The sequence below is a fragment of the Triplophysa rosa genome, linkage group LG6, assembly GCF_024868665.1.
Source record: "Triplophysa rosa linkage group LG6, Trosa_1v2, whole genome shotgun sequence".
NCBI classification, from domain to species: Eukaryota; Metazoa; Chordata; class Actinopteri; order Cypriniformes; family Nemacheilidae; genus Triplophysa; species Triplophysa rosa.
Genome location: NC_079895.1, coordinates 18,001,342 through 18,024,312, shown reverse-complemented (window position 1 = coordinate 18,024,312; position 22,971 = coordinate 18,001,342). Strand labels below are relative to the sequence as shown.

The window sequence follows — 22,971 nt, the reverse complement described above, 5'->3', positions numbered from 1 at the left end:
CTGATTCATTAGCCTATTCAAATGGTTTTGCCCATTGTTCAATTAATGCTTTCAAAGAAATCGACTCAAAAGAACCGATCACTCGGGAATGCCCGTAAAAAGAGACGACAACCTTGAAATAAACAACGCATTTTATAATGGATATTTTAAAATGAAGGAACGAAGGAACGTCACGCAATGTAAGTTATGTAACGAAGTAAAAGTACAGATTTTCTATTAGAAATTTACTCAAGTAAGAGTAAAAGTACACACTTTTAATTTTACTTTAAAAGTACATATTTTCCAAAATGTTACTCAAGTAAATGTAACGAAGTAAATGTAGTACTACCCACCTCTGCTCAAGGGCACCTCAGTCGTTACCCGCCGGGCCCTGGGAATCAAACCGGCAACGTTCTGGTCACGAGTACAACTCTCTAACCATTAGGCCACAACTGCCCCACTTCACATACTAAACATTCAAAACCTTTTTAGCCGGGTAATAAATTCCTGTATTGTTTATTATAGACCACATTGCAAGATGTAAACATTGGTCCAGAAGCACTTCCGATTTCATTTTTATTTATATAATTAAATCTTAAAGATATTCCTTTAACATTTTCATTTCGTTATAAATGTTCTGTTGGTTGTATTTTGTGTAGTGTTGAAGCCTGAAACAGGACCAGCATCTGGGGCAGAATTGCTTACGTTTTCCAAAGTGGTCTATAGTGCTAATTCTGCCTCTCTTTATGAATAACCAGCCAAATACTGTACTATACAGTATTTTTAGTCCTACTAATCTGTTTAACCCATTTCTACTAAAAAATGGATATGTTTAATCCATTATTAAACATATAATTTATTAAACATCTTATTAATTCAATAAGATACAGTCATGGCCAAAATTGTTGGCACCCCTGAAATTTTTCCAGAAAATCAAGTATTTCTCACAGAAAAGTATTGCATTAACACATGTTTTGCTATACACATGTTTATTCCCTTTGTGTGTATTGGAACAAAACAAAAAAAAAGGAGGAAAAAAGCAAATTTGACAATGTCACACAAAACTCCAAAAATGGGCTGGACAAAATTATTGGCACCCTTAACTTAATATTTGGTTGCACACCCTTTGGAAAAAATAACTGAAATCAATCGCTTCCTATAACCATCAATAAACTTCTTACACCTCTCACCCGGAATTTTGGACCACTCTTCCTTTGCAAACTGCTCCAGGTCTCTCATATTGGAAGGGCGCCTTTTCCCAACAGCAATTTTAAGATCTCTCGACAGGTGTTCAATGGGATTTAGATCTGGACTCATTGCTGGCCACTTCAGAACTCTCCAGCGCTTTGTTGCCATCCATTTCTGGGTGCTTTTTGAAGTATGTTTGGGGTCATTGTCCTGCTGGAAGACCAACGATCTCGGACGCAAACCCAGCTTTCTGACACTGGGCCCTACATTGCGACCCAAAATCCTTTGGTAATCCTCAGATTTCATGATGCCTTGCACACAGTCAAGGCACCCAGTGCCAGAGGCAGCAAAACAACCCCAAAACATCTTTGAACCTCCACCATATTTGACTGTAGGTACTGTGTTCTTTTCTTTGTAGGCCTCATTCCATTTTCGGTAAACAGTAGAATGATGTGCTTTACCAAAAAGCTCCATCTTGGTCTCATCTGTCCACAAGACGTTTTCCCAGAAGGATTTTGGCTTACTCAAGTACATTTTGGCAAACTGTAATCTTGCTTTTTTATGTCTCTGTGTCAGCAGTGGGGTCCCCCTGGGTCTCCTGCCATAGCGTTTCATTTCATTAAAATGTCGACTGATAGTTCGTGCTGACACTGATGCACCCTGAGCCTGCAGGACAGCTTGAATTTCTTTGGAACTTGTTTGGGGCTGCTTATCCACCATACGGACTATCCTGCGTTGCAACCTTTCATCAATTTTTCTCTTCCGTCCACGTCCAGGGAGATTAGCTACAGTGCCATGGGTTGCAAACTTCTTGATAACGTTGCGCACTGTGGACAAAGGAACATCTAGATCTCTGGAGATGGACTTGTAACCTTGAGATTGTTGATATTTTTCCACAATTTTGGTTCTCAAGTCCTCAGACAGTTCTCTTCTCCTCTTTCTGTTGTCCATGCTTAGTCTTTGCATTGTGTGTCTGTGTGTGCCACACTAAGTCAACTTCTCTCCTTTTTATCTGCTTTCAGGTGTGATTTTTATATTGCCCACACCTGTAACTTGCCCCAGGTGAGTTTAAAGGAGCATCACATGCTTGAAACAATCTTATTTATCCACAATTTTGAAAGGGTGCCATTAATTTTGTCCAGCCCATTTTTTGAGTTTTGTGTGACATTATGTCAAATTTGCTTTTTTCCTCCTTTTTTTTGTTTTGTTCCAATACACACAAAGGGAATAAACATGTGTATAGCAAAACATGTGTTAATGCAATACTTTTCTGTGAGAAATACTTGATTTTCTGGAAAAATTTCAGGGGTGCCAACAATTTTGGCCATGACTGTATATTAAATTAATATCTTATTTTATTATACATGTAATTTTTTGTGGACATAGATGCCTCCTAGAGCAAAATTTTATACACAGAGGTTGATCTTTAATAGCTCAGGAGATTCAATGAAGTTGTCAGTTTTGTTTCATTTAGGTATGATTTTGGTGACATTTTATCTTATCCAAACAAATGTTTCCACAGTATTTGTTGGATAGGTTATTTAAAGAAATAAATGATGCCATCAGTAAAATTCATTGTTAATTTTGTGTTTTGTCTGTTATTTGGTCAACAAATCATATTCATAATACAAGGCAGAGAGAGAGAGAGAGTTTGTAACCACTGTAACTCTTGAAGCAACATTTTGAATAGATGCTGAATAGTTTATGACACAATAAACACAATATCGATAATGTTGGTTTTTATACCACGGTTATTGGCGGTAGCGGTATACTGTGACACCCATACTTATAGAATAAAAAGCAAAAACAAATTAGATGATTGTTAAAAATTAAAATACACAAAGAGTATGGAGATGTAAAATGAATATAGATTGAAGAGGTAAAATGATCTCAATTTGAGTAAATTTCATGAGATATACTGTATGTGTGATCATGTTCAATTTAAACTTGCAAAGAAACTCAAATGGAGACATTTCTGGGTCTTTTTCTCAGAAGAAATATCTAAAATGCAGGCAGGTTTTCATTTGCTCTCCATTTAATGCCTAGAAGAAATAATTGAGTTATTGAGTAGATCTCATCTGTAATTTTTTTATAGGTAGATTTGCATGATGAAAAACCAGTTCAACCATACAATATAAATAAATAGTTAAAGTTACCAATAAAGGAAAATAATTGAGTTTAGTTATATTATTTGAAAAGGCAAGTGCAGTGAATGTAAGAACAGGCAATTCTTTGAAGATACATCTGAATTTAGTTCAACTACCCATTAAATGGGGTCAGGATTCTTTTTGACAGGGAAGATAATTAAATTTATGGCTTATTAGATAAGGACTTTCATAATTGTAATGATACATCTCTCATCATCAACTTTTCATGAGCCGCTCCATTTACGATCATCATAAAATCAGTGGAACAAGACACCTTCAGCGCGCGATAACACCATGAGGATATCAGAGGCTAATGCACCGCAGGGATCTCCAGCATAATTGTTCTGTAAAGGATGTCAAGGTTCCGCAGAACAGGTTAGAAACGTCATTCTGATTCATGAACTGAGTCTAGCTCCCATGAAAGCGAAATAATCACCAGCATAATTCTGTATCACTCCCACCCCACACCACACAGAAAACGTCTGTTTATCTGGTATTTAATTATTTGTGGCCACTAACTCCAGAGATATTACACTCCGGGGTGTTTGCAAAAATTAAAAATGCTTGCTTACCAAGTGCTTTGTCCACACATTTGATTTTGCTGGGAGAACAGATATCGGCATCTCCTGAGAAACAAAATACATAATGACTCTGATCAATCAAAAGCAAAAATGATTACTGGTTTTACAAGGCCAGCCAAAGAAGAAAAAGCTTGAGAGGCAGAGAACGAGGCAGTGCATTAAAATCACAGCTCCCCTTTGTTATTCATCCTGAAATGATATAGGGCAGCGTGTGACTGCTGAAGATGGGTTCCGGTTTCTTACGCCTCCCTCATGACCATCAATCTGTCTAATTGCGGCTAAAATGGACAGATCCAGACCCTCCCTAAGATGCGGTTAGAAAGACTTAAAACCCACAATACCACAGGAGGTCCAAGTCGCCATGCGAATCCATCAAAAGAACGACCAGTCTGAGAAAATATGTGGCACCTTTAGAAGCGAAAATGGCCTTGAGTAAATGCTTCTGGAACAGCCTCTCTTTTCAATTTGCATTATGGGAGATTGATTTGGAAACATTAAAGGAAAAAGGCAGAGGAGCAGAGCTTCCATTAGGGCTCGACCAGCGACAGTCACACACGATCGGAAAAGCCATGCTGATAACAACTCAGGTGCGGTGGAGTTAATTAGAAAAGAGGTGTCTGGGGACAGAGAACGTCCCTCAGTCCACAGGTTGTTGGTTTTCTGAGAGAGGGCATCAAATGAGACGATAAATACTCTAAAATCGTATTTCGTTTTTGCGCTTTGTGAGCCTGTTCGAGTGGAACGTTAAAAATCAGCAGGTGGCGGTTTATCATAACACTCCTTGAGGGAGGCTTGTCATATTACGATTATCAAAATTTTCCCCCAAGTCGCTAAACGAACGAATAGAGCTCCTTATATTGTGTGACTAGACAGAAAGTTAATTTAGAGACTTGTATTAAGCTTTCGGCTCTGCTGCCTGGAGCAAATTAGATGAGAAAAGTTTATTCATTTAGTTTTTTAGCAATTAGAGGAATACATTAGCGCACTGATTAGCTTGAGCGGGAAATGAATGCGGCGGTGTTGCGTTACCCGGCATGTGCACCATCCTGCACTTGCACTCACGCAGAACCTCCAGAGTCTCGCAGCGCAGGCGGCAGGCACTGATACTGTAGGTATCATAACCTGGGATCATCTGCTCATTGGTGGAACGGCAGTTCCCCCAAGGCTGGGGCAGGTAGGTCAACTAGAGAGAAAGAGAGTAAAATAAATAGAGAGAGGTTAGATAATGTGTAAGAGAGAAAGGCAGAGTTTGTAGGAGGAGAGGCAGACACCAAAGAGGAGGTAAGCGCAAAGAAAGAAAGAAAGAAAGAAAGAAAGAAAGAAAGAAAGAAAGAAAGAAAGAAAGAAAAAGAAAGAAAGAAAGAAAGAAAGAACAAACATGTACATGTACATGTACAACGGCATGACCACAAATTTTCTAAATTTTAATTGCAATGTTCAATTAATCAGGATTCTAGATGTATTGTGGGTATTCTAGCCTAGTGTCTGTTGAATTTCAACAAAATCAAACCTTAGTGGAGTGACATAAAGTCATGCAACAGCAATGTGAAAGACTGACAGCATGACAAGACACATGAAAACTGTGAGAAAAATTAAAGAGGAGGTAACATGCTATTTCATGCATTCTGACTTCTTTACACTGTTAAACGTGCTGGCTTTTCAAGCTTAACATGGTCAACTTGTCAAAAAAACGAGTTGAACGTATAACAGTATTTTTGTGCTCGATTCACTCCGCCAGGGTTCGTACAGATTTCGGAAAGTTTTTTTCTAACACGGATTCCCGTTTCGTAACAAGGGTTCATAGTCCCTTATTAGACAATTCTGCTGGGAAAGCATGCTCACATCATCCAGCAAACGAAAGAGCACGCTCGCGCGTCAACCAGCCAGCGTGAGAAAGAGCACGCCCATCAATGCCGCTTCACTCAGCTGACGGAAGTTTAGCTGTGTTTATTTGCTCACTGCATTTGGGTGATATAACGCTGGATTTGGAAATCGTTTGAAACTGATAGATGGTGCAGTCCCAGCGCTAAATGATGCCGGACATGAACCGCACGCGGTAAGTCATGTTTTGTTGGCAATCGGTATGTACATGCATAATGTAAACAACACAAAGTGAATCAACAATTATGCAGGAATAATGTGATAATGTATTGTGTCACGGGTGTGTGGCAGGAGAGAACCCAAATGCAGGCAGGAGTGAAGGGGTTAACAAAAACAAAACTTTATTTACAAGAAACACAAAACAAAAACACCCTCAATGGGGAAAACGGAACTCAGAAATATATAAAACAAAAGACTTCCCACATGGGGGCAAAACGAAAACAAGAATAGCAAAACTAAACTAAAGGACACGACCAAACGTCTTAAATCAAAACACAACAGGGTAGAACACAAGACTCACGGAACAAGGGCAAGGCTGGGAACAGGAACACTGGACAAGGCACATAAACCATACACAACGTATACACAACGTAATCCACGAACACAAGACAAAGAAACAAGAGGGTATATATAGGGGAAGACAAACGAGGGATAACGAGCAAGGGCAGGTGTGGAACATCAAACACTCAGGGAAAGATAACGAGGAAACGAGAGGAGTGGGGCCAATGACGAGACACTGGAGAGAAAGTATATTATTGTCAAAAGGACAATAATATGTTTCTCTCCACACATAACCAAAGGCTTTGTCATGACTCTGCTACAGAACCAAGAAAAACATGACTAAATGAAGCAGAGCCATGACAGTATTGTGTGCTCGTGCTGTAGTTCCGCCCCTCCTGCGCTCCAGGAGCTCGACTTTTTCTGGAAGCAATCGTACAGCTGTATCTGTCTGTTATAAATTTGATGAAACTAAAAAAATACTACTAAATGCACTACTACTGTATAGATACTCAAGATAAATATGAGATTGGCAGAAACTGCGAGTTACCTCATCTTTAAGGATACCATATAAAATGTATACAAAATATTACGGTTATATTGCTTAAAAGTGAATATGAATTTAATCCTAATCATATTTTCAGTTATTTTGACCTATTTCTCCAGTTTTTATTTTCTGCAAATAGAAACAATATTTTTATTTTAAATTTGGGAGAAAATTTGTTAGTAGTTTACAGAATGAAACAATTAACCTAAATGAAAATTTTACCTAAACACATAGCTATAAATAATACATTTTTAAACATCGTACATTTTAAAATCTTTTTCCACGGCTATATATTATATTGTATATTTAGCTGTTTTAGAAGTTAAAGAGCAGAAATTAACGAGGGCTATTCTGACCCACAAAGGCAAAGCGTAGTAACATTTACTCAAAATTGACTTAAGGCTTGAAATGAGCTTTGTGACATCTGTTTTGTATTGTGACAAAGTCTCCTGGTTCAATCTTGTACCGTTTCAGAGAAACGAGACTGTTAAAATTGCAGTCACAAATAAAGTTAAATTAAGGCATTTTTCTCAGTTCCAGTGTTTGCGTAGTTACTGCACTTTGCCTATGTGGGGCAGTATTACAGTTAATTGTTGTTTGCAATATGCTCCGCCCTGCTTCTCAAAATTTGGTCTGGTTCTAATGTCACGGGCAGATAGATAAGTTTGAGCGGATAGGTTGTAGCTTAGCCTTACAGTATTATGAGTTCTCAACTAGCTAGCGATATTCAATTAGATAGATTTAAGTGGATGCAGACATTAAATATGCATGATTCGTGATTCATGGCAGGGGAGGTAGGTTTCCAACTGCCAAGCACTTTACTGACTCTGACTAAATGTGTTTTATAATTGCAAAGAAGTCTTCTTCCAATAATTGGCACCCAAAAGATTCTTATGTGGGTGATTTCATCATAGGTCCACCAAGTATTAAAAGTTTGAGAACTGCTGATCAAAATGAAGGTTCATACCCTTTGCTCCTGACAGGAAACAAAAGTCTGAAATCCCGGAGAAACTCCAAAGCCCAGCTGATGGATGTACGGTGGCTCATCCTGACTGTGGATCTGAACACGTATTCCTGCCTCTAAAGACGTTTCATCTGCATAAAACAAGAGCGAATGAACAGGACAGGAGGAGGGTGAGAGACCGAAAATGTGAAAGTGTAGTCTCATATATCCCTCCATCAATACAAATGAAAAAAATACATCACAAATAAGCCAGGAATTTGGAAATGTTTATCTAAACAGATTGTGCAGACACGCTGCTGAGAACCAGACAATAGGAGTTGACGTTGCAACTTTTTGGGGACAAATCATCTCTCTCAGGTATTATAACTCACTTGTCTCCTTCCAGATGGGCAGATATTCATCCTGTTGGATATCAAGCATAATCTCCAATCCGTTTCCCATCCCTCCTTGTTTCGTCTTCCTGGACGTTGTTTTGTTCCCATTGAAAGTATAACATTTTCCGTACCTTGTGTAAACCTGCGAGAAAAGAGGCATCATTAAAAATGAGTCAGCATGAGGGAGGGGGAAAACAAATGCACTAGAATCTTTGGAAGCTATAATCTTTGTTTCCTTAAGATTTAATATTTAAAGATGAACCGTTTGATCCCTCAAAGCGATGGCTTTTAAGACACCTCTTTTAAGATGACTCATCCGGGAAAAGGTCACTTTAAACAAAGTTTTGAGGCATTCAATTCTTTACATAAGCCTTAGAAGATAGCTTTGCAGCTCGCATGAAAAATGAAAGACACATTAGTAAAAATGTCAGTGCGGTACCCTGGGCATTTGTATTCTGTGGCATTGTAAACAATGTTTACTCTGTCTCATTCCTGTCATATTTATTTGATATAAGAGTGAGACGTTTCGGTCTCAGCTGCATTATCATGCAATGTGTTTGTTCCCCAAACAAGAGGAATATGAGTCTTCCACATCCTCAGAAATATCTCTGCCTCCACCGTGAAATGATCACATCAAAATAATTGCTCCACATGGGTAACATTGATAAGAAAAGACAGAATCTAAAGCAATAACTCTTCAAAGTGGACTTATATGAACTATCCTTCCATAAAACACAATCACTAAAAAAATCAAAAGTGTGCTATTTATTGTTTATAGTCCTTGTCTCCTTTCAAGTAAAAACGACTAAAAGACTATTCAGGTCCTCTGTTGCCTGACATACTCTGTAATGAAATACTCAAGAACAAAAAAACAAGGGTGACAAATAAATGTTAGGAGGGAATATATCACCAAGAATGACAGGTAGATGACACAGTAATAACAGAACTTTAAATGGGTGTCCAGCGTCCATGAATGCAGAAAAAAAATCCAATAAATTCAACCATTGTCAAAAAGTTTCAAAAATTGAAATGGACTATTCAAATCACTACCATGACTAAAATAAAACCTTTTTTATTTTAAACAGCTTTCATTATCCAACAGCTTAGAGACAAAGGCAGAAAATATTTTTTTTATTGCAGCACCATCATTTTTGATAATATTTACAAAACTTTAATGGCCTGCAGGTCAGGATATGTTTTTGTGTGAATACAACAATATTTCATATGCCAAAAGAAAAAACAGAGTCTTTGCTTTCCATCAACTCGTGAATGTCTTAAAGGTTGAGAAAAAAGTGAGAAAATTGCATTTTTGTCAAAGACATAATCCAGATCCAGATTCAGAAAGATGATCAAACAATTAAGTATTTGCTTGTTTTTGGATCTGTAGATGTGGAACTTTTTCAGAAGATGTGTAACAGCGCCCCCCTACTAAATAAAAGTAAAATCATGGAACGTAAAATGGAATAATGTCAAAAGGCGCAAGTAAAACTGATTGTGACTTCCGGTGCACGGAGAACTTTAACTAGCCTAACCAACCATACTTCCTTGCTCAACCAGCTTCACCGGAACTGGTACACAGCATGCCTATGGTGAAACACCAGCTACACCAGCACAAAACTAGCATAAACCAGCCTAGGCCATGGTTCATGCTGGCCTAAGATGATTTATTTTAGCATGGTGACAGACATTAAAATTCGCTGTTATAAATAAACCAAATCTCTTGGTGATGAGGAAGGCCTTCGAGGGGTCACACTGGCATATAACACACGGCTGTTCATTTAGCAGCACGTGTGTGAAGTTTGATCTCAGCTGGCTATGTGCGAATCAAAGCAGGGCTCTCTGAGCAATATGGGCGTGTGATAATTGCAAGCTGCAGCTGTGGACCCGGCACACCACACAGCTGTAATTAAAGTAGGAGACAGCCACTATTTTCATAAGCAGATGGTGGTCAAATGGGATAAAAGAACACATTAATGTAAACTTCAATTTGTATTATCAGACTGCTAACAGACGACACACAAACAGATGCATAGGGCTGTGAAAACATGTAAAGTGGAGCAACTGGTAAAGAAAATTATCAATATGTGTGGTACTTGACAAATAACCTGTCATAATCAGTGTTATGTTTATCTAAGTAATATGTCATAATTAATTATCATTTTAATTGCTATAATGGGAATTGCTTGGTTTTAATTATAAAACTATAATGGTGTCTACTGGCATGTGATGGATTCTATTGGTCAGAAGTTATCTGGCAGATTAATCCCATTAAAATAATGCCCAAAACACACTACAGAAAGGAAATTTGTAATGGTTTTATTGGAAAAAGCTAATGGTTCATAATAGCATTTTAATGGAAACAATTTCTATAATGGTTTCTATTTGGTTTATTGTTTTTTTTCAGCAGGGCATTTTGTTCATGTCCAGTTAATGTTAGCTAATGTATTTGCTAATGTTAACAAATAAAAGCTTATTGTAAAGTGTTACGGATAACATTTATGGTTCAGTTTGGAACATATTTCAAGAACAATGTCAAAGGCAATTGTTCCAAGTGTTCCAATAACTTCTATTCACACTACACATAAAATATATACATACATTTTCATGAAACTCATATGCCATAAGCTAAATAGTCAGTAAAAGTACAGCTTTTGCAAAATTATACTCTTGAAAGAACACCAAACGTTCACTGCTTTCCACCAAAAGTGGATTTTCAGTATGCATAGTGTGAAACTACCTGTTTGACTGACATGAGCTATTAATGTGAAAAGAGCTCACTGCTGCCGCAGCAGCCTCAGAGATAGCGGTCCAAGTACAATCGAACCAGTCTTGTTTATTGACATGCTTAGGTTACCATTGCACCTCTAATCTGATCTAATGGGAAACCAGAGGAACTGTACAGACCAGTGCGAAAAGAAATATGGAGAAGACATCCCACAGTTCTGCTTCACAACTTCAACTTTCAGAGAACAGTCGGCTTTTGTGTTCACAAATGATGTTTCAGAAGGGCAATAGAAGCTTTCCCATCATGCAGCAGTGCAAATGGCTGCTGGCACAATCTCCTCTGCCTCATTTCTCTGCTTTAGAGCCCAGCGCCCAGAGCCGGTCTGATTGATGGACCATTTTCTCCAGTAACATCTCGCCCAAAGTCAGTAAAGGTAAACAGTCCAACTTTTAAGGGCTCGGCATACTACATTCGAAATCTAAAAACAACCATCTGTGACCCAATTTCGAACAAAATCTGGTCCAAACGACAATTCTTTTCACTAGTTTGCAGCAGCAAACCAAACAGAACACTCCGGGAAAGTTCGTGTTGGCCGGTAAACACCCTCGAGCCACCATTGGTCCATGGCCATTACGTAATAGATGAGTGTGTTGTTTGTGTGGCCACGTGCACAGAGGCTATTTGCATACTGTATACGTCATGTAAACCCCGCCTCCAGAAACAAAGGGGTGTTGGATTGTTCGAAAACACAATACCGTCTCTCAACGTTTTCGAGCTTCGTTTTACCCCCAAACGCAGAACGAAAGCGCAATTCGACTGGACTATATGTTTTGAAATATTCTGATGACACGGTGTTTATATCTGTGTGGAATGATTCAGACATTAATGGGTTACATCAAAAGGCGTGTCTAAGCTGGTAGACTGGTGTGAAAGAAATAAACTTGTCATCAACACCAGTAAAACTGAAGAGATCAGTTTTGGCTCTATGTACAATACTCACCCATCACACATTGTTATTCAGAAGGAAAGAGTTAAACAGGTTAAAACGTACAAGTACTTAGGGGTAATGATTGATTATCAACTATCCTGGAAAGATCATATTGAGACTCTATGCAACAGAACAAGGCAAAGAAGCTACTTCCTTCGACGTTTTAAGTCCTTTCGAGTAAGAAGATAGATTCTCTTGCTATTCTTTAGATCTGTGATTATGAGCATGCTGTCCAAAAAATGTTGGCGAGCCCTTAGAAAAGTTATATGATTCAGCTTATCATAACAACTTGGTAAGACTAGCAAACAACATAGTCTCTAATTCTAATCATGTCCTACATAGGGAATTTGAACTATTACCATCAAATAGGAGATACAGAGTCCCCAGGTTTAACAGACTGAGGTTTAAACACTAATTTGTACACCAAGCAATATCAGAGTTGAACAAGATATCTAGGTAAAAAAATGAGGGTTTAGGATGGAACTGTAATGGAAATGTATGCGACGATGTGAAGGCACTGGTAAATGGTGTAATTGTTTGTTAATGTCCTGTCAAGATTGCTGTGTATTGTCTATTGTTTCTGTAAATGTCAACTTTTGTGCAAATATGGTATGTCATGCAAAGCAAATTTCAGACTTGTCTGACAATAAAGTATAATATAATATCAATATCATCATATGCCGAGCCCTTTAGTCTGTTTAAGAGTGTTGTGTGTTAATAAATCCCCCAGGTGCACAAAAACAGGCTTTGCCTGATGAGTTATGGCCATTTAGATTTTTTTTCTTAAAATATGTATCTGTCTAAGATTAATATACAAAAATGCCACCACTAACTGATAATATTGCATATTTGTATATAATGCTCATGTAAATAGAGTGCTTTTAAGGCACATTAATAAACAGAAAATCTGTTGCATTGCAATAGTAAACCATTGCATCACCTCCAAAACCTGAATGTAAGGAATTTGCTGAAATTACAGAAACGTATGAGAAAAGAGTAATTTTATTTGGCAAATACAATATTTGCTTACCTTTAAAACCCTTTCACAGAGGACCACTAACACGGCAGCTTTCAGCTGCTATACCTCTGTTGAAGAAATGCCAGACTGCCAAGCATTTGCATAAATCTTCCCTTTCCACTAACACTCAACTTAATTGGGCTTAATGTCTGGCCATTAGCTGTCCTCAGTGAGCATTTTCTCTCCAAATTGTTTTGTTTCTAGCCTTCCACTCAGTTTGATGCGTCTTTAGCTGTCTTTTGATGCACTGGATTTCTGCATCAAGATTAGGTGAAACCCAGAACCTCTCATTTACAGCAGGCATCTGTCGAAATCCACCGCTCGGCGTTCTTCAATTATCCTGGGAAGCTACACGAGAAATTCAGTTTCTTAACATGCGGTCTGTAAGCTTCTCTAAAGGCTGTGTAAAAGAGGGTTAAAATGTCAGCACTGGTGTTTGAAGGATGTCAGCTAACTGCCTCACAGGTTTTTAAAGGGATGAGGTTTTATAATTTATAATCAATCATTAGCCCTAAATAGAGGTGGGCGGAATGGCCAAAAATCTATTTCACGGAATGAGTAATTTTATTTCATGGTAACGATATATTTCATGAAACAATCTCCCATTAAAATTCTATATTTTATACCTCATTTTTCTTAGATTGATTTAACTAATTTATTCATTACAGTTCATTTAAATGCTCACCATAGTTAAAATGTAGGCAAGTTATGAAAAATGTACTAAAGATATCAAATTGAGTTCTGATAATCAGTTGTATTATTTATTCATATTTACCTTCTGGCTATATCATATGTATACAGTAGGAAGATAGACAACATATATAACAGTAAAGTATGAATATGCACAAAACAATGAGAGTACAGTATGACTAGTGTTATAAACTGGTGTTCATGGGGGTCAGAAGCGTGTCACATCAAAGCGCTCGTGCACGCGCTCGCGAGCATCATCGCGCATTTCAACGCAAGTTTCACCTTGGCTCGCCTGAAGTTAAACTTTATAAAACTATTAACAGGTTTTCAAAACAACCTGACTTCTGAAATACGTGTTGAGAATGAGCTTTTTTAAATGCTGGCGCAGATCCCTGCACGAGCACTGCTGGTGAGAGAAGCGCCGGACTGGAGCGGATCACTAAACTACAGACTGAAAGAAGGTCAAAAGAATGTTTGATACGTTCATTTGGGTGGATTAATTCAGTAGTTTTTTTTCAGAATAGCGCCTAATTTGCAGAGCACCGAGTTAACCACGCCTACTTATTTACATTCCGCGGAATACACGGAATAGAAAAATCTCTTACGGTTGACATTTTATTCCGCGGTAACGGAATATTCCCTCATTCCGCCCAGCTCTAGCCCTAAACATAGTTGTTTGGTCAAATGTAGGGCTATAACCAGCCTGATCTCGTGGAAATTCATAACTATTTTACGAGGTAGTTAATTCGTATGTATTTTTAAGATGTGAATCGTACAAAAGTGTACGATTATTAGAAAAACGCCATACTGAAGCCCCTCCCCTAACCCCACCCCACCCCTAAACCTAAAGTCACTGGTGTGATAGTCTCGCGTAGCCAGACATTTAACTTTGGCCGCTTTTATTGGTCAAGGCCCGCCCAAAAGACAACATGACTGACAGGTGAAGCTACCAATCCAGTATAGTTTTGTGCTGCGTCAAGTTTAGTGGCGTGGAAATGTCCCCACAATTACAGACCGATGTGCAACTAGTAAATCAGTCATTCACGATCGTCTCCAAATTTACTTTTACAATGGCGCTTCAGTCTGCTAGAGCACCGGCTTAAACACACATGTAAATACACGTAACTAAAGCAAACTAATGTAAGCATAAAACAGCTGTTTAGTAAGTTTTATGCATTAAAACAGAAAATACAAGAAACCTACCTGGCAGATAACAATAGCATTACTTACCATTGTACAACGGTGTGCACTTCGTCGACAGCCATGCCAATAAGACGTTCCCGGTAAACATTTGTTTGGAGCATATCTCTCCACTTTTTAACTCCAACAAGCAGTTATGGAGAACCAAACACAAGACTAAACCGTCCAACTGCTATGTCAGCGTCTGTTCTTTCATCTTGGCCCGCATATGCGGCGGATATCCCCTTCTCGTTGTGAGGTATTTTACTTGATCTTCCATAATAGATGTGAGAGGGCAAACAACAAGCAAAATTGTATCTCTATGGTACCCCTCCAAATTCTGGGAGACGGTCGGCCAAGGCTTGAAAGATAAGACTTTTGCCATATCCAGTCGGCAAACACGTCAAAACATCTCTTTTAGACTCCACTAAGTACCTCAAACAAAACTCTTGGACGTCTTTTAAAGAATCTATACTATGAACCTCGCATACTTTAAAAAAAGCAGCGTTTAGTCGGTCTTGATGAACGCTCATTGTCACTGATGTAACACGAAAGCTTTCTAATTCGATCGGACCGCTTTGTTTTGTTTCCCGGCGGACCGTTAAAGAACGCGACACACACGTCTCAGAATCAGAATCAGAAAGAGATTTATTGCCAAGTATGTTTGCACATACAAGGAATTTGTTTTGGTGACAGGAGCACCCAGAACACAGAAACAGCAACAACAGTACACAGAGACCATAACACAATAGAATACAGTACACAATGATTTAAATAATGGCCTATGGGTACAAAAAATTAAGAAATACAATACAATAAACATAAGATAAAGATATAGAGAGTGTAAAGCTATGTATGTATGTAAATATGTACAAGTAAAAAATAAGAATAGACTATTGTAGTACAAGGTATGTGCTATATACAGCAGAATGAATGAAATATAATTTACAGAAAAAGTTGTATAAAAATAGATAGTGTATTATCTGGAAGATATAATTAATATTGCACTTAATTATTATTGCACAGAGTTATTAATTGCACGGTGTGTAAAAACATTTAAATGTTCAAGAGATAGATGGCCTGAGGGAAGAAGCTGTTTTTGTGTCTGGTTGTTTTGGTGCTCAGTGCTCTGTAGCGCCAACCAGACGGCAGCATTGTGAAGAGATGATGGCTTGGATGTGAGAGGTCCAGGGTGATTTTCTGAGCCCTTTTCCTCACTCTGGATGTATACAGTTCTTGGAGGGTGGGCAGGGGAGCACCAATGATCTTCTCAGCAGTCCGAAACATCCTCTGTAGTCCTCCCGGAAATCCTGTGGAATTTAACCAATTAGACAACGACTTCGAACGCGTTGAAGTGTTTCCAAAAAAGTGTGCCAAATGTATCAGACGTTCAGTGGGCGTGACGTCTGAGGCTGAGACTACTGGTGTGAAAGCAAATCTAACTAAATAAATGAGATCGTACAAATTCATACGAATTACCCACCTCGTAAAATAGTTATGAATTGACGTGAGATTGTTTTGGCTCGAACTTAAGGGGTGATTCAACCATCTTGTTTACCTCAGCAAATATGCGTGAAAGTAGGAACCGTTTTGCTATGAATGACTCACTAGTTGTTTAATGGATCATTTTAAGCATTTAAAGTTGTTTTTAAGCATTTTTAAATACTTTTAAAGGAGTCATATAACACGGCTAAAACGAATATTATCGTTTGTTTTAGATGTAATGCAATGTGTATACACTATTTAAGGTTAAAAAACGCTGTATTTTCCACATACCGTGCATGTTTGTATCTCCTCTTTGCCCCGCCTCTTTGAAACGCGCCGATTTTTTACTAAACTTATTGCTCTGAAAAGCGAGGTGTGCTATGGTTGGCCAGTTAACCAGTGCGTAGTGATTGGTCGAATACTGCAAGCGTGTGATGGAAATGTAACGCCTCTTACCATATTCGGAACATCATGTTCCCAAGCAATTGTACTGACAGGTGAAAAAATGTCATTGATACTTTCCTTATCAATTCGAGCCGAATCTGATCTGGAAAATGAAGATGATCAAGCTGATACATCAACTTTGCCAGTGCGACTTGAGCAGGATGTAAAGGATTGGATAAGGATTAAAAAAAATATATATGTTAAATAGTTAAAAACTATAGCTAACTGTTTTACCTTTTATATACGACGTTATGAAGATTTACATTTACATTTACATTTAGTCATTTAGCAGACGCTTTTATCCAAAGCGACTAACAGATGAGGGAAACAATGGAAGCAATTGGAACAACATAAGGACAACAAAAAGCATGAGTGCAATAAAAAAAACTGGTCTCATATAGCCTATCACAGTATACAGAGCTAAGGTGTTTTTTTTATTGTTGAAAAGAGTAGAAAAGAGATAGAAGTCAGAACTGATCAGTCAGGTGTTGACGGTTAAAGATGGCTACAGAATCTGCTGATCTTGAAGCAGCGGGCAGATCATTCCATAAATGTGGAACCGACCCCGAGAAGGTACGTGAGAGAGATTTTTTACCTTTTTGGGATGGCACCACAAGACGTCGTTCATTTGCAGAGCGTAGGGATCTGGCGGGTATATAAGTCTGCATTAGTGAGTGAAGGTAAGGGGGTGCCAAATCAGTGGTGGTCTTGTAGGCCAGGAACAGAGTCTTGAATTTGATTCGAGCGACTATAGGGAGCCAATGTAACTTAGTGAAGAGAGGAGTGACGTGCACTCTCTTCGGTTCATTGAAGACCACTCTTGCTGCCGCATTCTGGATCATCTGTAGAGGTTTGGTTGTGCAAGCTGGAAGTCCAGCCAGTAGTGCATTGCAGTAGTCCAGTCTGGACAGAACAAGAGCCTGGACTAGGACTTGCATAGCATGCTCAAATAGGAAAGGTCTAATTGTCCTAATATTGTAGAGGATGAATCTACAGGACCGGGTGGTGCTGGCAACATGATCAGTGAAGTTAAGCTGATCGTCGAATACCACTCCCAGGTTTCTGGCCGTTCTGGAAGATGTAATGGTTGATGAGCCCAGTTGAATGGAGAAGTTGTGAGGAATCTTTGTGTCGGCCGGGATTACAAGCAGTTCTGTTTTAGCAAGGTTCAGCTGCAGGTGATGGTCATTCATCCAGAGCGAGATGTCGGCTAGGCATGCTGAAATGTGTGCAGAAACAGTCGGATCATTAGGCTGAAATGACAGGTGGAGCTGTGTATCATCCGAATAGCAGTGATAGGAAAAGCCATGTTTCCGAATGACAGAGCCTAGGGATGTCATGTATATAGAAAATAACAATGGACCAAGCACTGAGCCCTGAGGCACCCCTGTGTCGAGATGTTGGGACTCAGAGACCTCTCCTCTCCAGGATACTCTAAATGACCTACCTGTAAGGTAAGATCTGAACCATTGTAGCACCACTCTAGAGACACGCATAGCCTTGAGGGTTGACAGGAGTATGTGGTGGTTAACAGTGTCAAAGGCAGCAGACAGATCCAGTAGGATAAGTACAGATGAGTTAGAGGCGGCTCTTGCCAGTCTCAGGGCTTCAATGACTGAGAGCAGCGCAGTCACACAAAGAAACAACATGTGCAACACACCACAAACTCAACTCGGATTAGTCCGTAACAAAGTCTTTTACAATGAAAATATACTTACAGGCTGCAAATCTGAAGCTCCAAGACTGTCCTTGTGAAGTTGTAATGGTTGGAATCACCCCACTTTTTAACAAAAGCTTTCGTGCACACCTGGCCTTGATATCTCCCAGGTTCATGAAGCAATCATCTGTGAAATGCGCTGCGCACACTTGAATATTCGGATTGTACTGTTCTGGAGCAGTATTGTAAATAAAATGTAACCATTCGTTTTTAGTTGTCTCATCTTTTGGAAGGGCAAACAAAGAGGTTTTCTTTTTGTGAAACACAGCGTCTCCACGACATGGCTGCGGCGGCGATGATACAATGAGATTTACAAGTACGCCCACCTTACTTGCATATAGATTTGGGCAGTCTTAGTCAAGTCATACCACGAAATGACGTAGATTCGTGGGGTGTGGTTAAACGAGGCGTTTCAGGCAGGTCTGGGTGAGCATTCGCGTTTAGATGGAATGCATCTTTTGCTCCGACACTTTAATTTTTGCAATTTCACGTGTCTAATACATGCATGGGCAACTTATAAAACACCAAAGACACAGAAAAACACGTATTCGCGTCATATGACCCCTTTAATTTAGCTTACACACATAAATAGTAGAAACACATGAATAAATATGTGGATTTAAATGATGAATCTATAGAAATACTTCTATGCTTTCAAAAGATAAACCTTATTTGGCACGATTCAATTTCTCAGAGTCTCTGTTATGGAACTGAGTGCTTTTCTTTTGCTCAATGTTTGAAAATCTTCATAGTAACGGGGCAGACTTTTAAACACCCAGGCTAAACAGTTTAGGCATAAAGTAAGCATTGTGCGGCCTCACGCTCCATTAGTTCTGTTCTCATGGCAGACAACCCCTGCATCTCTTGCGTCTCTTTGGCAGGCTTTCAAACACATTACATGTATTGTATCAGTTCTTAAGTTTATTAAATAACTGACTGGCAGTATCCTTCCCTAGCTTATCCCCCATGCATAGCATGCAGATAAATGTTTCAATCAACACTCCACTAAACTTGTTCAGAGAGGATTATCAGAGTTCTTTATCTTGCTACATTAATCTGAGATAGAAACACTCATGTGACTCGGGTGGGATGTATTAGGACAAAAGCATGTCCCTCTGTGGTGAGAAGGTCTCCTGTATTATGGCTGTTCATAAATGGAACAATACAATGCAAAATATATTATGTAATTACAATGAGGGCAATCAGTCAAGTGTTTAAGGGAGCATGGAAGTGTGATTGGAATTAAACTGGGAAATCTTTTCAAGATAGCATCAAAGATTTTCATTAACATGAGAGAAATAAAGCACAGTTAAAAAACGTTAATTAGACTTGTAGAAGAGGCTTACTAAAATAATTAATAAAATAACTGAAACATTTAATTGTGCACACAAAATTGATGTCTTAAAGTGATAGGTCACCCAAAAATGAAAATTTTGTCATAATTTACACCCTCTTGTCAATTCAAACCTGTATGACTTCCGCAGAACATAAAAGAAGACATTGTGAAGAAAGTTGGTTACCAAACAGCACTGGTCTCCCTTCACTTATACTTAGACAAAACCAACGCAAGTGAGTGGGGGCCAGTTAACAACATTCTTCAAAATATTTTTTTTGTGTTCTGCGGAAGAAAGAAAGTGATGAAGGGATGACAAGAGGGTGAGTAAATGATGAGAGAAGGTTTATTTTTGAGTGAACTGTCACTTTAAATGGACAGCAAAAAATCGAAAACGCGTGCACTACCTCCATAAGTTTGTAAAACAAACAAAAATAACATTTACATAACATCTACATTGCTATATTTAGTTTATCAGTTTATTTTAATCTATATTCAGTTTATGTTTGTTACTGGGTTTTGCAAATATCTAACCCAGTGGTTCTCAAACTGTGGTACGCGTACCATTAGTGGTACTTGTAGATACCCCAATGGTACGTGACGCGACAGAAAATTAAAAACTCTATGTATTTATTTATTAATTTACATTTCGTGTTTTAAATAAAATTTCAAATGTTTAATACATGATTGATAAATACGGAATACATCTCAGCCTATGTGCAATTTTAATATTGTTTTATGAATTATTGTTTATTGATATTTGGTCGATGTAACTCAGGCACGTGAAGGGCAGCTCAAACACAGAGCAGGAGCAGACAGGCGCTTGTGAGACCCTCCTTGAGTCTCTCTTCCGACAAGCTGCGTGCAAATTACGTTTCTTGAGTATTTCTGCACTTGCACCACTGTTTAAAGCTGTTGTTATTGCTGTAAAGTGCTAATTCAACATGCGTCTGCATCTACTCAAGGTTAAATCAATTAAACGCGCGTTGCGATTTAGTTTTTACGCGCCGCTTTGACAAAACTCTTTGTTTGTTACAGTATATACAGATGTTCAAGTATATTTATTGATCTTCTGTGTTAAATATTATTTCCATATTGTTTGTCTTTAATATAAGTTTGTGGTCTTTCTGCAAGTCCCCACAAAAATAATAAATCCCCCATAAAAGTAATTTACAGAGCCCTGTTTACTGTGCACTACAGAAAAGTGTTTTGTGTCCACTATTACTGATGACTAACTTGAAAAACATGGAAACAACATGTTGTTTAGTTTGAAAACAGCTGGTAAATAAAAAAGTGTTTGTATTATTAATAATACATTAGAATTGGAGGACGATGTGTAAAAGGTAACTTTCAAAACAGCATTTATTTATTCCAGTGCAATGCCCTGCTCCATTGATTTCCATTGCAACTGCATTACACTAAGCCTGGTTTTTCTATTAACACAAACAAACTGAGGGATGATCCAAAATTATTATCTGTGCTAATCGACAACATGCCAAAGATGCTGTGGATACTGCTTAACTCGTATTGACCCCACAATTCATGACAAAATGCATTTAACACTTAAACCGCTCACTGTGTTCTCTCGTGAGACCTATAGTGGGAGCAAATGTCATGTCAAGCAAATGTCTGTGTTCTGTGCTTCACAGCTAGCAGATATGACAGTGGATTTTCATGTGTTCGGTGACCTCCTTGTTTGACTCTTGTGCTCTTGTTCAAGGTGGCATGTCATCACAGCTTATTCTCAAACAGTCATTGTCCTTCTCAGCAGTATCGTTCAGGCCTCCAGAGGCACAGAAAGGGAATAAATGAAACAATGAAGCCATCACTCTGTGTTGTCGTACCAGTAAAAGTCACGTATTGATAATCTCAAGGGACCTTCGGGTAAGGAAAGAGCACCTTTCTTATTCTCTCTCTCTCTCTCTCTCTCTCTCTCTCTCTCTCTCTCTCTCTCTCTCTCTCTCTCTCTCTCTCTCTCTCTCTCTCTCTCTCTCTCTCTCTCTCTCTCTCTCTCTCTCTCTCTCTCTCTCTCTCTCTCTCTCTCTCTCTCTCTCTCTCTCTCTCCGCATGCTGAAACATGTCAGTGACTGATAAAACTGTGGACAGCAACAGTGTTTCTGACCCCAAACAACAAATATACACTGAAATGGATATCCACTAAAGTTTGTAAACCAGCTCACGGAGAAAAATAAAGTCCTTACATTTAAATTGATTCAGGAACAATTGAAACAGTGTAGTCAGTTCGTTCTGGACATTTAATCTGAATGGACAAGCAAAGATTTAAGCAGCCTATCCTTACAAAAGTTGTAAAGTGAAAGTGAAAGTGACCTATTAGTCAGATATGGTGACCCATACCCGAAATGTGACCTCTGCATTTAACCCATCCAGAGAGTAGTGAACACACGCACAGCAAGTGGTGAACACACGTACACCCGGAGCAGTGGGCAGCTATCACTGCAGCGCCGTGGGGGTGAAGTAAGGGTGAGGTGCCTTGCTCAAGGGCACCTCAGTCGTTACCCACCGGCCCTGGGAATCGAACTGGCAACCTTCTGGTCACGAGTCCGACTATCTAACCCTCTAACCATTAGGCCACGACTGCCCTACAAGATGTAAGATGTTTATTAAAGTGTGCTATTAGTATACTTCTTTTCAACTAAAACTTAAACTAAGTATACACTTAAAGGTCAAATGTATATGTTTTTGGAGGATCTATTGGAGAAATGCAATAAAATATACATAACTATGTCTTCAGAGGTGTATAAAGACCTTACATAATGAAGCGTTATGTTTTTAATACCTTAGAATGAGCTATTTCTATCTACATACACTGCGGGTCCCCTTGCATGCAATTCACCATGTTGCTTCTACAGTAGCCCTAAACGGACAATCTGCTCGAGCGTTTTGTAAAGTCACACTTGACTTTTCCCTCCATTGACTTCCATTCATACGCATACGAATGCGACAGACCGGAAACGCAAGCCCGTCCAATGATATTTCGCTGCATAGCAAAGTTCAAGTTTGGTGAACACTTTCCTGCGAACTCGCATCATGTGAGTGTGTGAGACCAATAGAAGATCAAAATGTCACAGCGTGAACTCTCGGTACAGAAATGGAGTAATTTCTGACCGTGGCTTAAATTAGTGTTTCTGCAACTGCGGGGACTTTTTAATCACAGTAGTAAAGTTTTAGATTTATGTCAAGATTTGTCATGTGACGCTATATTCATATTGTCA

The 22,971-nt window shown here is 38.8% G+C and overlaps 1 protein-coding gene across 2 annotated transcripts in view; it reads right to left on the bottom strand.

Moving 5' to 3' along the window:
• asic4a (acid-sensing (proton-gated) ion channel family member 4a) overlaps positions 1 to 22,971 on the bottom strand; it is a 127,010-nt gene that overhangs the window by 8,658 nt on the left and 95,381 nt on the right. For both annotated transcript variants that reach the window (XM_057335298.1, XM_057335299.1), the window contains exons 3-6: positions 8,157 to 8,301; positions 7,789 to 7,916; positions 4,925 to 5,078; positions 3,887 to 3,940 (exon numbers count right to left, since the gene is read on the bottom strand). In XM_057335298.1, the coding sequence (XP_057191281.1) occupies positions 3,887 to 3,940; positions 4,925 to 5,078; positions 7,789 to 7,916; positions 8,157 to 8,301 (481 nt within the window). The remainder of the gene's footprint in view (positions 1 to 3,886; positions 3,941 to 4,924; positions 5,079 to 7,788; positions 7,917 to 8,156; positions 8,302 to 22,971) is intronic.